The 17,595-nt window shown below is 37.3% G+C and overlaps 2 protein-coding genes across 2 annotated transcripts; one reads left to right on the forward strand and one right to left on the reverse strand.

Annotated features, from left to right (window-relative positions):
- Positions 1-940: 940 nt before the first annotated feature.
- On the forward strand, positions 941-12,489 carry LOC107188630 (transmembrane protein 205). Its single transcript, XM_015576949.1, has 4 exons — positions 941-1,558; positions 11,035-11,228; positions 11,723-11,886; positions 12,202-12,489. Exons 1-4 carry the CDS (start codon positions 1,287-1,289, stop codon positions 12,487-12,489), a joined length of 918 nt encoding a protein of 305 aa, XP_015432435.1. The 5' UTR covers positions 941-1,286.
- A 2,299-nt stretch (positions 12,490-14,788) lies between these two features.
- LOC107188629 (DDB1- and CUL4-associated factor 7) lies at positions 14,789-16,570 on the reverse strand. The gene is made up of 4 exons (XM_015576948.1): positions 16,329-16,570; positions 15,811-16,084; positions 15,182-15,734; positions 14,789-15,096 (listed from the first exon to the last, which is right to left on the reverse strand). The coding sequence occupies exons 2-4, from the start codon at positions 16,061-16,063 to the stop codon at positions 14,862-14,864; spliced, it is 1,041 nt and encodes a 346-aa protein (XP_015432434.1). The 5' UTR covers positions 16,064-16,084; positions 16,329-16,570; the 3' UTR covers positions 14,789-14,861.
- Positions 16,571-17,595: the final 1,025 nt, after the last annotated feature.

Raw genomic sequence — 17,595 nt, forward strand, 5'->3', positions numbered from 1 at the left:
TGAACTTTAATATTCGAAGATTTATTTTTTGATAACAGTTTGCTAAAACATGAAGGTAACATTTCGGGACCTCACATTGTCAGGTCATGAGTACCATATCTTCACATTTCAGTTACATTGCACTTTCGTTAGCGTGAATATTTTGAAAGTTTTTTTCTTGAAAAACTTGGAAAGAGGACTATTGCTTGAATATCATTTATCAATGCTGTATGGCCCGGTTTTTTTCTAAAATAACATTGGACGGGGCTTCGAAATACGCCACACAGAACTGACTATTCCTTGTCATCGTTTTCTGTCTGGTTCCTTTTTGCAACTTTTACGTCTGAATAATGTATAACTTTCTTTCGGGAATTCATCCGAATTAACTTTCCGACTACATCTCCACTAATAAAACAATAAAAGTGTAGATTTAACGAAACCTGTTTGGTAATCTAAATCGTAGTGGTCGTGTTTGATGAATCAAGATCTTATCGATAAACGGAGAACAGTTTTAGTGCAATCTGATGTTTCTTCACTTGCGTAAAATTCGACCGTTATTTGCAATCGCTTGCTTCTTCTTTAACGCGTCTATTTAAACATAACCTTAAGAGGAAAGTAAAATAACTCGAAGAAAAAGGAAATGAATCACTGTACCACAAATGACATTATCGATTCACGTTGAACAGACTGAATGTAGAAATCTATCTGATTACAAAATACTTGCGATTCATTTGAAACTGTGTCGCACATTTATCGGATTATTCTGTACCTATAATTAGTTAGAAAATGGTAAAAATAACGTATTTATTCTTGATTTTATAATGTCCTGGTCCGGAATACCATTAATTCTCTCGAAAACATAGAAAAAGTATTTTCCCGCCTTTTTTGATAGATCAATGAAACAGTCATTTGATACGCGACTTTAAAATATATTAAATTTTATGGATGTATATGACGTGTTTCCCCAAATTGCTGAACTCATCCCTCGTGAATTCAGGGTTTCCCAAATGGCAAACCCCTTCGATCCGTTGGATCCCGTGATTGGACGATCATCGACCGATGGTGGGGCGGTATAAAAGGGGATTACATTCACGGAGCGGCGCACTGTGCGACAGTACAAGTTCGTGGTAGCGTCGATTCGTCTCGCGACTTTCAAAATTCTCTCTGAAACAGTTTTACTTTCGAAATTCCAAAGTTCTCATTGTACGGTAATTGGTGAAACACACGATTTGTCGTTCGTTTTTCGAGGCCAAATTTCGTTTTTCTTTCCGTTTACGACACCACGAGAGCTGCCACAGAGAAGAACCATGTGTGTCCGTACATTGGTTGGTATCGAAGCCATGGAGCCGGTAGTGGAGCATCATCAGCAGAATAACAAGGTGCAAAAAGCAAAAGAGAAGTACATGAAACTGCACGACGAGCGTGTGACCAAGAAGCTCGATGTCATCGAGGAACAGAAGACGGTTTTTATTCCAGAATTGGCCGATGACATCTTGAGGGCCAGCACCATAAATTACAGCTCCCTTCTGAAAGTGTTTACGAAATTCTACGAATCGCTACAACAGACGGAACTGTTCAAGTGAGTACCTTTCTGCATTTTTAAACTATAAACTTCTATTGGAACATACATATGGTCGGTCACAGATAGTGATGGGATTTGGAACGCCTCGAAACACTTCGAATCAGATTTAATAAATCGAATTTGTCGCTCGAATTCAAGACAGTTTCGAAACGTTCCAAATCCCATCCTTACATAGTCACAGATGGTCCCCTACTTTGTCTCATTTCTTCGACCGGTTGAACGATTCACGGGACAGAAAACGGTAATTACGTTCGGTGAAATTAGAAAAATGTTACAAGGCCAATAAAAGGCATCGTAAAGTTGAATAAGATTATTTTTACGTGTGTTTCGAGGTGGACATAACCTGCCATTGACGTAGAAATTTTATTTAGATCAGACGACAGTGTTAACGTCACCGATACTTCGCTCGAACGGATTTCGAGTGGCGTGTAACTTAAACTTCGTTCAAGTTCTTTAATTAGATCGATATCAATGTTCCATTTGATTATCGATAAATCATTTTGAATTATTGAATATGAAATGTAGAAATATATTCATTTTTGTTCGTACATACTAGCGGATTAGGACCGGTAACGATAGCTTCACGTAACCTGTCGCTAATAGTACTTGAACTAATCGAACCACGGGTTTATAGTAATTGCAAATTAAGTATTCGTGTTACGCTGAAGCATGCCACGCGTATTATAAATCTAGGGATTTGCACGTGATAATTAAAAATTAATCTATTGGTTCGTGGGCAATTAGTAATTAGCGTACACGTGATCAGATAAAACTCATTATCAGTTTAATCAACCCAGACACATGTATCGAAAATGTTTGAATAATCGATTTAGGAATATGATATATTACAATATTGTCGTAGGGTATCCCATAAATAAACATACATACATAAGTACAATTTCCTACAATTTTCGACGATAACTATCAAACTTTCATCTGATAAGGCGACGCGTGTACCATACGTATCGTAAGATTCAAAAACCTGGCGTACACCAAATACATGTCGAAATTCGTATACAACAATGGAATCAAGATTTTTCAAATGTAAATTTGACCAGGCAGTTGCCAGTGCAAAGTTCCACGATTAACTTGCGTACATACGTATATTTAAAAAATGATAAGGCTGCGAATTTGATAAAGATAAAAATATAGATGGAAAGTTTTTCCTATTCCCAAGATACACGTATCCGAATCGTGGGTATATGTAGCAACTGCATTTCCGTAATGGGTCTTGCCTACTTTTCAGGAAACGACGAAGAGAATGGAGGAAAGACGGTGGTATCTTAATATCGCGTCGTGGCTTGCCTAAAAGGAATTCAGCATTAAAAGCAGTAGTTCTCATGATCGGTGCCCACGAAAAAAAGAACGCAAAAAGAAAAAATACAGAACTGTACCGATCACGACACGATCGCGGTAGATAATTCAAGGCTAGAGAAATGTTATTTCGTTACGTTTGTAATAATTTTTATAACCAGAAAACAAAAGGACAACGAAGTCTAATGGGGGAAAAAAGCGGAAGCTAGAGGCACGTAGAGTACGCAACGGACTACGTGACCGTGCGCCCGAGTGAGAATGGCACCGAGCCTCGACACGACATTAGGGTTGCCATCTTTTCCCGTTGCAGTATCCGCGCTATTAAACGCGGGGCAGTTAATAGAGAAATAGTACACAAGCAAAAACTTGATCTAAATTGTCCACGGGAAGCTATTACTCGCATAATATGTACATTATCGTTGTTGATACCAGGCCTGGATTAAGGTTTCTTGTAGCCCGGGGCTATTAACATTAAAACTACCAACGGTAAACGCATATCATTTTCGATCGATCGATAAATATGGCAAACTTTTTTACAAATTTATAAATTAACGAATTTCTTTAATATCGTATCGTAATAAAACTAATTTTTTCCTAGCCACGTACGTTGAAACGATAAACATGCAATGAACTTTGACCAGTCGTACATCATCCACCTTATCCGTGCCGTACGTTTGATATTTATTGATTCGAGAGTCTTGTTTTTGATCTATTTCCGTGTGTGAGTAACATTGATTTTGATTATCAATCGATCACTCATCTGCCCGTAGCTTTCGTCTAAACTTATCTTTAGATGTTGCTTCTCTCGCTTTCCGTTAGCTAGCTAGGTAATTCTCGAACTGGAATTGCTCGTTTTAACCCTAATTTTCCCAATTTAATTTGTCCCCCGGTATCAAATTGACCGAGTGGTAAAAATGAAATAGAAAGAAGCGATAAAGGAGCAATTAATTTTGCAAATTCTTTAAAGTAAACATCACGATGCCTGAGAATGAAATGAATTATTTCATATTTGAAGCAACTGAATAACTGTTACTGTAAAAGCGCAACATACCTCTAAAATTGAAAACTTGTAGTTTTTTAAAGAATCATTTTTTTCAAAAATTGGACACGCTGGGGGAAGAAACGGTTTGCAGATTCCTATTCACCTTATAAGAATCTACCAGAAACGGCTATTAACCTGTTAACCGGGGAATTAACTTTTCTTCAATTCGTTTCATAACAGGCCCATATGGCTCGTGTATATTTTATATATATTTTCCCATATGGCCACGCTAGGTTTTATGGATAATAACGACGTAAAACGTAATCAGATACAACGGGTTTTCTGGTTTATTCCGAACTCAATAAGAAACTTAAGCGAGAAACGAAGTTCCTACATTTGCTCCTGTCTCAATAAACTACTTCATAAACTGTAATTTTGCATAAAAATCCGCAGTCTAGTTACGAGGTATATTGAACAGTATTATTAAATCGATATTACAACCGATATTTCCATTCCTGGAATTGTTGTCCTTTCAGAATCATCGACAGTTAATTCCACTTTCCGTCTCGAAAGGTTTACCTTCGGAAGCCACAGGTGGGAGAGGCGCCACAAAATTAGAATGCTTGGATAAATATACGCACTCTTGACGGTGTATAAATACCCGGCCATGTCGTTGGATTTATAGTGTTTTGCCTTTTTCAAAGTGCATTCACTCGCCGTGACTAAAATTAGCCGGGCATTGAATAATAATTACGCGGGCACGAGGATCGTGCCCCGACGTAACTGGACGTGACGGTGATTCTCTCAACACGTGCTCTTGTCGCCCAGCTTCGCGGAATGCCAGGAAACACGTGCATGCGCGGAAAAAGAAATAGTTAGGATATATGAAGTACTGGCGTGCATTGTTCACGCACGGGCGGAAACCAAGCTAACCTGGATAGCCTGACAGTTACATAAGAAATGCAAGTTCGATAACGATATGACATCACACGAAAGATTCCAGATAAAGACATGTGTAATTCTCCCTCCACGGGCAGTTCGATACGTTAACCAAAGTAGGGTAGATGCGCCTGTTACAGTAAAAGCGTTAATTCAGTAAATGTTTAGGGTAAATGTCCCAATTACTGCCAGTGTCCCTAATACTGAACTGTATAAAGAAGTACCTGATACTTGAAAATTAATGAAAATGACTTAGGCCACTTTCATAATCACCGGTACAATTCTCGAACCGGCTATTTTTTCGAAAAATCACTTTTAATATTGGTTCGTGAGACCAGAGAATAGACCGTGTGGGCGTCTTTGGCCGAAATTCAAATGCAAGAATATGCATTACCGTCTTTGACGAAAGAAAAACTTACAATTCGATCCTGCCTCTTGTAGAATTTTGTCTCATCGATGAACCATTTACAGACCACGTGATCTTTACGTATGTTTGTTCGGGATCGCGGGATTTGGTTCAAGGATTCTTCGTGCTTCACCTCGCGTCCGTAACCTTGCTGTCCATTTTTTTTTCCCCCAAAACGGCTTTCTTAATTTTTATGAAGCATTTCAGTGGGCCGCTGGAAGTTGAGTGTCATCATTGGTTAATTACGACAAGGCTATAAGATGTAACGGTTTCTTAAGTTAAGTGAAAGCACGGGACTCGACGCTCTGGGGTTCTATTCTCAAGATTATTTGCATAAACGATTAACGTTGTAACGTATGTTAAAAAGAAATTTTCAATTTATCCTCTACGCCATTGACGTAAATACGTTCGTCATCGAATGTATCTTATATTATACGAGGAAGTAATATATTGGGGTTAACTTGTTTGCGTAGGCGGTCGTCTAATTATGTTTAACAGCGTGTACTATAAATACCGTTGTTAACGTTGCATGATTTTCCTCAAACATCTGGTCTGTTACAGCATCAGAAGATCTTGTCAAATAACAAACCGCGTAGTTGACGTTTCATCTCTGACAGCATATGACATCCAATGACACCTTGAAGACGACTTAAAGGCGTCGTAGACCTAAAATAGCCGTAAAATTATTTAAGGCGCCTTTAAGCCGTCTTCAAGGCGTCATGTGAATATGGGTCGTGGTCGCCAGAATGAATTATAATTAATTTATTGTTAATAATTAATATTAACTATTATCAATATATTGATTCAAAACAGCCACCGTTCTCTTGAGAAGGGATTCACCAGCCGTCGAAAATTTCCACGAGTAGACTGTTTTTGGTTATTTTTGTAAATAAAGGATAAATCTATAAAAAGAAGACCACAAATCAATTTTGAGTTTATCATTAATTGAGCTGTAGATTGTAGGATTCACGTATTTATCAGAAAAGATGCATGAAAACATTATATTCATTAAATTTTATATGTTTAATTAATACGAAATAGGGGGTACAAAAAATGTGGAAAGTACGGACAATTCCTTGTATTCCGATTACCTGGTCCTTCCCGCAAAATACATGGGCCCCGTGGGTAATACGTTTGGAGGAAAGAAATTACAGAAACGTCGGGATTATTTTATGCTATACCTGGAACAGAAACTTTTTTCTTCCGTACCCCCCCCCCCCCCTATTCCACGAGAAACAGGCAGGTAGTTGTCGAAGAATTTTAATGGCTGTAATCCCGACGAACATCTGGCCGAGAAGACTTGGCTGGCACTCGACCAAAACACATGCATTTGCAAATTCACAAAGGGGATTGGTTGAATGTGAACGTGAAAGAGCAATAAGGCGTGCTAATGCTTCGCGCTGAAACAGGACACGCGCCATTTGCCAGCGTTGTCTCTCTTGCGCTTATGCGAATGCGTATCCTAGCCAAATGAATTACAGTAAAACCTCGGTTCACAAACTTAATTCGTTCGTGAAGGTCGTTGGTAAACTGAAATGTTGAAAAATCGAAACTATTTTTCACATAGGAATTACAGTGGACTCTAACTATATTGCCACTAAACATATTGCCACGCGAGGCACTTCCCCTTCACACGTACTTTCGAGTACACACGTACTTTCCAGTCCACACGTATCCATTTCTAAATTTCCTTTCACAATTTTTTATGTTCTTGTTTAAAACAGCACTTGGTATATTATAAGATGGGAAAACTAAGAGTTTCTGAAAAATATGAACGTAAAATTATCTATGTTTATCTAATCTGTCGGAATAGGAGTATTCAGATTGCCCAATAACCGTGAATATTTTGCTTGCCCACACAAGGGTTAAACCAGGGACTTAAATCGGTATGATTTTGATACCGGTATTATGCCATCAAAGCTATACCGAACCGATATATTACCGAAAACCGAAATAAATACCGGTATTTTTTCGATTTCTATAAGGCTAGGGCTTAATTAGGGTTATATAGGGCGAAGGTACAACCGATAATACCGGAATTTTACGTTTTGGTAGAAGTCCCTGGGTTGAACAGTGATCTATCGAATCGTATCAGTTCGAACGGTTAAATCTCACTCGATCAGACTTTCCAGCATTCGAACGTATCGAGCTCGCAACGGGGGACAGTGCAAAGTAACTCTTTGTTCGATCGACGCTTAACTCGGTATGGTAATTGCAATGTGATGTGTGCGTGCCATCTTGCACGTTTCTCGGCGCCTCTTGATAACTGGCTCATAATGCCCTGTATCATACAGGCTGTATGTGTGTGTGTCGTATAAGTATCTTACGCAGGCTTTCGAAATCGAATAGACGAGAAGAGCCCGTAGACAGAAATTGTAGTAAATAATAGTCGAGTAAATTATTTTTTATAACATAAGATTTTACCAACTAACGAATGTTTTTTTTTATAACTACTGGGGGGGGGGGCAATACCACCCTGGCCCCTATCTAGTTGAAGCTTTTAACAATGTTCTGTTACATTTTCAATTAAATTTATAATTATTCAAAATTTGCATGACCCACCTTAAATCACTTCCGATTTATTCTCGGAGGCGCGCAAACAAAGCCTTGCAGATGACCAAACACTCGTCGTGTGTACACAAAATACACGCAGCCTTCGCGTGAGTAAAACACACGAATGCAAGTTACACACATGATCACAAGAGTGCATAATCCTGTTCTGAAATTCTCGGAAATGTTTTTTGTAGCGTGCGAGAGATGAGGTGGCCGGTCAAGAACCTTTCGCAGGTAGAAATTGCTCCGAATCATCTATAGGATCCTTAAACAGGTAGATGTACACTATGAACCAAAAGTATGGTTAGTGTCAGTGCAACCATTGTTGCTTGAACAACGGTCAAGCACAGTTTTTACAACTGAAGGGTATCGAATGACAGGATTAGGCTACCGAAGCACATAACATTTAGGGTCGGTCAGGTTTATCGGTAACGCTATATCTTTGAAGTAGCTATACCTACTATCGGCTTGTAGATAAAATAAGATTAGAAAGCCAACGAAGACAAAATATGACGTAGCACGGTGTCCTCAAAGAGGATGACCACCGTTCGACCACACGAGACGTGTAATGGTACACCATGAAAGGCAAAACGTGGCCCAATGAAATCTGATGATGACCGTTCGCCAGGGCCGTTCCTGGGTTATTGGCCACCCGGGTACAAAAACAGTATCGCCGTCCTTATCTACTTAATATTATTTAATTAAAATTTCATATTTATATATGTATACGTGTACATAGCTTTTAACACTTATCATTCAAAAGCAATATTTTCTAATTTTTATTCTCATAAAATGAAACAAAGATTCTTAAGAAATAAATGGTTTTATTTAATGTGAATATTTTATTCCGCATATAAGCACAAAACTAACGTATAATGTTTGTAACGATGATATTACGGCTGATAAATAGCGACCATTAGTTACCTCCACAAATTTAATCCAATAAATATGACTAAATATCACATGCTATATTGGGCTGTCCATGAAGATAGTTCTATTTTTGTATACAAGTAGTGTTACAAAGATTACATATAAAACTAATTTCATTGAATTCTGTGCCTCTAAAATTTTTATAATCGTAAAAAAAGGTTTCATTATTATTCTTACCAGCCAAAATTTCACATATAATAAATGTTCTGCGGCTGCCCCTTAGTTTGTCTGCGGGGCCTCATTTTGCACCCCAGCCAGGAACGGCCCTGCCATTCGCATAGAAACGGTGAGCCACGTTCGTCCACGTTATCATCGGCAGTTCTACTTCATGATTCCTACGAGTATTGCTGTCACTCTGATGAATCCTTTCCTCATTTCTTCCGTAACATCATACAGTCTACGAAAGAATTGCTGGTTGGGAACGTAATACTGGAAAATTGAAATTGAACGTTACTTTTAGTTTGGTAAAATGTTCACGAGGATTATGCAACGGTTGCTGAAAACAAAAAATTCCTTCCGTTAAATACTTCAGTAAATTGACACGGTTGACGTGTCTTTGCACATTTTTTACACATGTAGGTCAAATAGTCTTACAGATTCCTTGAGAAATTCACGTGATTTTCCGATCTTGCGGAAAACCCACAATGCCGATCTATCGGTTATAAGGTACTCAAAATGTTTAATGTATCTCTAAATTAAAAGATTCGTACATTGTTCCGCAAGAGAAAAAAAAAAACGAACAGAAATTTATGACGTGTTATTGACATGTAGGATTTCGAAAAATCGCGGGATCAGATGACGGGCGTGAAAGTTTCGTCATTGGCGGAGGAAATGACGCAACCAAGTCTACCGGCTACGTGCGAATTGATTACATCGATATGGCAGGTCTACGGTAAATACCGAATGCTCCCGATGTTTGCGATCGCGTGCGCTCGATCCTCGGTGCAAATATGTTTTTCCAATTGTACGAAATGATCCACGTCAAATAATCAGTCTTCGGTGTCTTATTTGCGTTCCGAGCGTCGCGTCACGCGGCTTTTTACGACGATGGAATTACATTTTCTACATACATACTTCTCTTGATCCACATATTTTGAGCCTTGAAAAATTTTATCACCGAACAATCAGCAAAAATTGACAGTCAGCGAAAATTTTTGCCGATACAATTTCATTTTTGTAAATCGAATTTCTGATCTGGTTTATGTAGCGATCGAATGATTCTTGAGTTAATAGGTTACGTAAAATAATTGTTCTTTCCTTAAGCAAACAAGCATACATATCTTGTCAACAGTCGTATATTCCGTGTCTGGCGCCTTGTAGGATGACGACCGTGTCTGGCGAGTCTCGTGAGCCGAACTTAACGGAGAACCGGATTCGATGATAATGAGACAAAATCACGCGAGTCGTGTAAACCGTGCGTATAGACGTGTTGGCGCACATCTTTAGCCAATTTCCGATTCAATAAAGGGGGCCATTATTGAACCTTTTTTTTCCGTCGAGTCCTTGAACGTGAATTGGGACTCTCTTATACAGGATGGCCCAAAAGTCACTAGACCATTTAAAAATAGAATAACTCCTTTAAGTATTGAAAATTCAGATTTATGCTTTTATTAACAATAAACATACTTCTTGGAAACTATTTTGAATTACTTTTTTAGATTATGTCCTTCAAACAGTCACCATTTTGTTGTTCACAGTGGCGGGCACTTCCTAAAAAATTATAATTTAAAATGTTCTAGTGACTTTTGGGCCACCCTGTATCACGCTTCTTTGAAAATATGCGAGGATTGTTTATCATTCCACAAATATTTAAAGTACTCTGTTTGCACCGGAGCAGACTCATCAGTACACAACATTAAAAAAGGTTTTTAGCGTGATCCAGTTTCTTCTTAGACACTCGTTGTTCAAGCTTCAATTAGTTTATCTGGCGATATTGATATTACCATGGAAATATCGTAACGATGTCAATGATCATCGCATTATACGAAATAATAGACCGTTAATTTCAGAACGACTGGATTCAGTTTATACGAAGTAATCCATTTGAATGTCCAGTGAATAGATCACATAATAACAGGGCGTATTCATGACTGATATTACTAATTATTGAAAAATCGATTTTATAGTACATAATATAAATGAACACTCATACCCAGAGAGCACATGACGCCTAGTGACACCTTGAAGACGACTTAAGGGCGCCTTAGACCTAAAATAACCGTAAAATAGGCTTCTTTAAGGCGTCATGTCCTATCTGGGTAGTAATATAGTAATATATTATGTTTAATGGCAATATAGTTAGTGTCCATTGTGTCTAATATTCACGTGAAATCGTTTTCTTTGTTACAGAATTCTGTTTTATACCACACAACCGGCTCACGTTATCATGATCGCAGCGGTCTTGTGCGTGACATCGGCTATGGTCCCAACGAAAGACAGGGTGCAAAGTGCTGGTCATCCTCACTCGAGAACAGCCTCCTTCATTTATTTGGCTTCCTTTATCATGCATCTTGGTGCCCAGATCTGGATGACATTTGTCTCAGGTAATTGTACACACCGCGTAAATCGAAATGTGGAATATTCACTGATACAGACTTGGATTAAGATTTTTTGTGGCTCAGGGCATTCAAATTTTCGGGGGTAACCTTGCTTGAAAAGTGAGGGGGTTGTAATACGGCACAACAAAATACATCAGTATTCGAAAATTGAAATTTATTTTAAATAAAATTAAATTACATTTAATCATAACGAAATGGAAGGTTCAGAACGGGCCCTCTTGGAACGTGGGGCCCAGGGCTGCACCCTCCTCCCCCTAGACACCCCTTGATCTGGTGCTGCACTGATGACCTTAATAAATAAACTTCATAACTCCACTTTTGAGCCAATTTTGCATTTCAGTGTCACTCAACGCACTAAAAATAAATACATTTTCCTAAATAATTCCGCAACTCCTGTAAATTAAATACAGTTCCAAAAACTGTCAAATGGAGTTAGGAGTTATTAGATTTTAACACCGATTTAATTCTCGTCGTTCCAGGTCTCTCCTTATATTTCGCATTACCAAGACATACGTTTGGCGAGGTGCAACGGATCCTGTTCCCAAGATACTTTACCATTAACGCGTGTCTCAGTCTCACTACGCTTTTAATTTTTGTGAAACATCATCCGATGCACACATGGGACACCGAAATTACCACACAGGTATGTAAAGTGATGTACACCGACGAGCAAACTCGGCTTCCGTTAGAGGAAAATGTGAGTTTGGCGAAAGGCCTCCTACCATTTAGTTTTGGGAGTTAGTGAAATTTATGCCAAATTAATATTCGACTTAACATTCATTTCAATACCTAGGATAAATTTACCAAGCAGTAGGAGAGTTTTCTTCTACGCCTTTGTTTCCCCTAGTGGAAGCCCAGTTTGCTCGTGGGTGTACATAATTTATTCAAAATAATTACCGTGTAAGATCTCTTGTTCGAACATCTATATGTATGTATATGGAAACGTACTTTTTTCCAGGTGGGTGCAATGTCTTGTGCATTTTTCTTGGAGTTGATAATAAGACTCTATCTGACACCACCTCTCCTGCAATTGATAGTTCGAAAGAACACACTGGAGCGTGCAGCCGGAGTCGGTAATGAAATTGGTCGCCACAATCCGGGTCCGTTGAAGTACTGCCCACATTACTTGAATATTCACAAAGCTTTTCGACGTGTTCACGTTTACATTGCCATGGGAAATATGGTGACAATGGGGTGCACAGTGTTGCATCTCCATTATCTAGCCAGCAAATTGTGTGTTCTTTAAAGATGTTGTAATAGAGGCTTCCAACGAGCTTTAAGAAGGGTGTGTGAACGTACTCAAAATTATGGAAGTGATAAGCACTATTTCACCAAAGTAATATGCTACCTTATATAGTGTTTGGGTTGAGTACAGGAAAAAACGCTAACAATTCGGATTTTTATGGGACGTCAGGACTTTGCGATGAAAGTATCTGAAAATTGTACAGTAAAACGCGCTTAAAAAATTTCCCTATATTCTGTAACGAGGATAGAGATCGCCATCGAATGATACTAATCTCGTTCTACAGTCGTGTAGAACAAGTATTCAATGTAATTTAGCCAAGTTCTCCTGGGGATCGCAATCACAAACGTTAGGAGTATTTAACACTGTGAAACGAGGAACATGATTTCTTAATTTATTCTTAACACGATGCAGTAATTGTAACAAAGAAAAAACGTTTGAGGAACAACGGCGTATGTAAGTTCCACTTTACGTTCAACTGTCGGTTCGTAATGATCCATCGTGTGAGATTTTAATTGTTAATCATGCTTTTTTGTTTTCTAGAAATGTGCAATATATACGTGTTTGTGGATTGCGCACGTGCATCTGGATAAAAAAAGAAAGCTAGAGAAATGAGCGACATTTTTTAGAATGAAAGTTCACGTGTCCCGGCTTTGTTTATTTAAACAAGCAATGTGCTCGTAATTCGAAAGAACTTTGAGACAGTAATTCTTGCCAAAGTTTATGATAAATTACTGTTAACAATATTTCAAACAGAATCTGACATAGGAAAATGTACATATTTTTATAAACTAGAACACTCGGAAAAATAAGAATGCAAAATCATTAATTATACTGTTAGGTAGTAAAGTCCTTACTCTGTATCAGAGTTAATAATATTTATTATAGTAGCGGTAATATATAATAGTATAATCTTACAGCTGTGTAAAGTCGTCAGGTATTTTATCGACAACGAGATATTAATGGAAAAATTAAATGTAATTGATTGGCGAATATTCCAAGTCAGTTACTCGTGTTTCATTATTGTAAATAATGCATCTCGTTCATTGTGCTAGCTGTAAATCATGATACATCGGACAGCAATATAAATTTTGCTTTTTCTTTTTTTTTCTAATATTTGAAATGTTTGAATTATGATCCTATCATATGCCGACTATGGAAAGAATGATTTTAACCAATGCGTGGATTATTAATGCATCTCAATTGCCTTAGCGTTAATTTAAATAATTTATGTATAAAAAAACTACTTTTAATTACAATTTCATGACACAATCTTACGTCTGAATGGTCTTAAAAACTTCGTAAGTATGTAATCATATTATCACATAAGTTGGGTTTCCCACTAATTCTAGTATCACCGAACTACCACTATAACTTTTGTCACTGTAATAAAAGAGTTTAACGTTACTTCTCTTTTTTCTTATATTATGAATACACACACTTAGTATAATGATCATTTTCATACATGTATATTGAATGAGTCCAGAGATTATAGAAATATCTATTATTGCATTCTATGATTTTCTACAAAACCAAGTAAATATAAACATATATACAATTGTACACCATAATCGATGTATTTTATTCCGTTCCATTTTATGGAAAACAATTCTTCTAATTTCGTTGGGAAATTCTAAGATTGACTTTAAAAAGATCAATCTGTTGCTTTCGAAATCGAATTAAGCACAAAATAAAATACATTAATTACGATTGTTTGCATTATCATAAATATACATGTGATTCGTCAGTCTCTATATATCGTATCTCCAGAACACAATATTTCATCCATTGATTATTGAAGATGTACGAAATCTTATCTTATACAAACTTTATACTACTATTTAACTATCATTCGATGAGCACTTATATATTTGCTATTGTAATTTTACTCGACCACGTGTACACTTGCTTGATAATCCTGAGAATCTTAAATACATATATAAATACCGGTGGCACAATGATAACACATTGCATTATCGTTAAGTCAACATGTACATATACTTGAAATTTTCAGATCGGTCCAGCCCTATTCGTCGTGACAATTTAGACTCGTAAACCTAACTGAACAGTACCAAATCATTATCCGTTCAAAAGAAATAATCAAAATGTATAAACAGTTTCATAAACTCTCTATAATTCTTTGATTACCGTCAATACCTTTTAGGTATTTCGCTTATAGATTTTTCTTAAAAATAACGAGTATTTGTACATGCCTATTTCACAGGTACAAAAAGAGAAATACGAAAATGTATGGGAGATTCATAAGTCCATACAGAATATTCAGGTGAAATGATCCCGTGAACTTAAGTAAACAATTTGCAAAGAAACTATGTTATTAAAAGATATAAAACTAATGGAAAATACTATTTTTTTTTTTACACTCTGAGGATCTCCGCTGCTTTATTGTAACAAATCGCGATCCAATCAGGCTGAGTGGCACCCCACTGTATTTGATTTACCTCCCCCTCGGCAGCTGTGTATGCTAGAATAGGGTCCTCGATGGCTCTTGGCATTTGTTGTATATCCCAAATTAATGCTTGATGATCGTCTCCAGCCGTACATATGTGACAAGACGAATGGGGTGCCCAGGCTATGCCGTTAACGCTTGCTCTGAAAACGAATACCAAATATTCAAAGCCATTTCACTCTGAAGTATGCATAGACAGAATTAAGAAAAGGTAAATGTGTTATGTACCTATGATTATTTAGCCTAGCGACCGGTGTACATGGAACACGGACATCCAAAATTATTACTTCACAAGCGTCCATAGCTACCGTCGCAAGATAATTCGGATCTTGTTTGTTCCACGCAAGTCTTAAAAGTGGCGTATGTTGAGGATCTTCATAGATTATCGTCGAGTGTTCCAAATGCCGTAAATCGAACATCCTCACGGACCCATCGGCACCGACAGATGCAAACATATCACGGCCACCTCCTGCACGGCTAAACGCTATATCATATACTTCTTTGTCATGAGCGATCAATTGAGTTTTGACATGTCCAGTGACCATATTTACTCTTCCCAAGACTTGACCAGTTTCCAAACCCCAGATGGTACACGTTGTGTCTATGCTCGACGTGCCAATTAAGTTTGGATCTACTTCATTCCAATCGAAAGAAGTCAGAGGAGCACAGAAGTCTGAGTTTTTATTATTGTTTAAAACACACTCCAAGCGAGTTTCCGGCTCTGCTGCTCTCCAAACTCTTAGGTAGTCCCCGGATGTGGCCAAAAGATCAGGAAATAATCCTACAGAACGGTGTTAGAACTTTAACATAAACTATTTTTCAAATCTGATAAGATTAATGTAATTTTATAAAAATACCTTTGCTATCCGGTATCCACATGATCTTTGTGGTTGGATAAGGATGGTCAAAAGTACTTTTGGCACTAAACTCTGAAGTTTCTTCATCGAGTGAAACTATTTGTACTTTGTTGTTATATTCTTCTACAAAACTTCCAAGGGCCAAACGAAACCGCTTGTCAGGACGAACAGACCAGTTCATACTGTAGAGGGGCCATGGTGCCTCGTATTTATAAATTTCTTTTCTTTTTGGAGGCACACTATGTAGTGCCATTATCACTTTTTGCTTCCTTCACTAAAAGTAATACGTACTAATTATCTAGTGCATAATAAACATGTTACGACTGTAACAATATATAAAACATTATAATGTCTGTATCATTATTGTGTTAAAATTCTCGGAACTATGAAAAAACAATAATTAACTTTTTTTATGAAATCATCTATTACACAAGAAAAATGTTCTTATTTTATCTGTGACTGTACATACTTTATAACTGTATAAACAAAGACAAAAAACATTAGTTAGTTAGACTAACCTCAGAAACCAAAGCGTCGGAAACACAATTGCTTTGAGTGCAATTTACTCGAAATTTACGAAAATTTACTCCCACATGGCACACGCTCTATTCAGAAAAATACTTAACAATTCTGAATGCTAAATGAAAGCAGTTAACGTCCCTGTTGAAAGTTTCATAAAGGTAGACAATTAACCAAATCTCTCGCGATAACATAAAATGGCGCTCTTTTAAATTTGACATTTTAACGATGAAATTATTAAAAAATTAATTTCATTTGTTAACAGATTTATTCGGTCGAAAATAATACAAGGATCTTATCATACCTTGTTAAAGTTTCTATTATAGTGTGTTTTTTCATATTTGCTATAAATGCGTAAAGTTTACAGGCTATGATAAATACAGCCAAAGGACCTGTGGTGCCATCTACGGAAAATCGGCTAAGCTACTAACCGATTAGTATCATATTTTTGTCGCTAGACAGCGACATCATACGATGTAATGTAACTACACGAGGTTATAAGACTTTTGTGCTATTATTGACTACCAATCGCTGGTATTTTTTAATTGGTCTAAGAAAAAATTTGTTTCATATCACATCACGAGCAATCATTTCCGGGTCCTCCAACATTTTTGGTACACCCTGTATATGTCTATGGTCTATGCCTTCTTCTGAGCAGCACACTTTACGTTCCTCCAAATGTTCCAGTAGCGCGGCAAGAATATGGTACTACTTGGCTAGTAACTCAGCTATTCTACCATAGATGGTGACAAACGTCTGTGTGAACACATTCATTTCTTTGAATAATAATGAAAAATGTTACAATTGATAATTATTAATACACGTGAGTACAATAAATGACTTAATATTATTTGATAAAGTATTTCATTTAACTGACGTTTTTCTGTTTTTTTTTCATTGTACGTATGCGTTTCGATCAGCTGAAGAAGAGTTACTTCGTTTAAATAACCGAATGCTTCTTACAGCTGACCTGAGCTGACGGCTTTCATTGATAAACACACACACATCCCTGTACTTGCGGTTGAAACTATTCAGTCATGCGCAATCCCGTAGAACACGTGGGAAACTGAATATTTATAAATTACACTAATTACACCTAACTTTATATATAAAGCGACGTAAATTATTTTTAATGATTTTTAGATGGATCATCCAGAACAATATATTTGATAGTATAAAACCAGGAAGTTTTGGCGGCAAGACGCAATCGGCTGATTGGTCGACTGCAATTTAGCGCGAAAAGAAGCCAACATACGCCAATAAGGG

Source organism: Dufourea novaeangliae, unplaced genomic scaffold (genome assembly GCF_001272555.1).
Source record: "Dufourea novaeangliae isolate 0120121106 unplaced genomic scaffold, ASM127255v1 scaffold139, whole genome shotgun sequence".
NCBI classification, from domain to species: Eukaryota; Metazoa; Arthropoda; class Insecta; order Hymenoptera; family Halictidae; genus Dufourea; species Dufourea novaeangliae.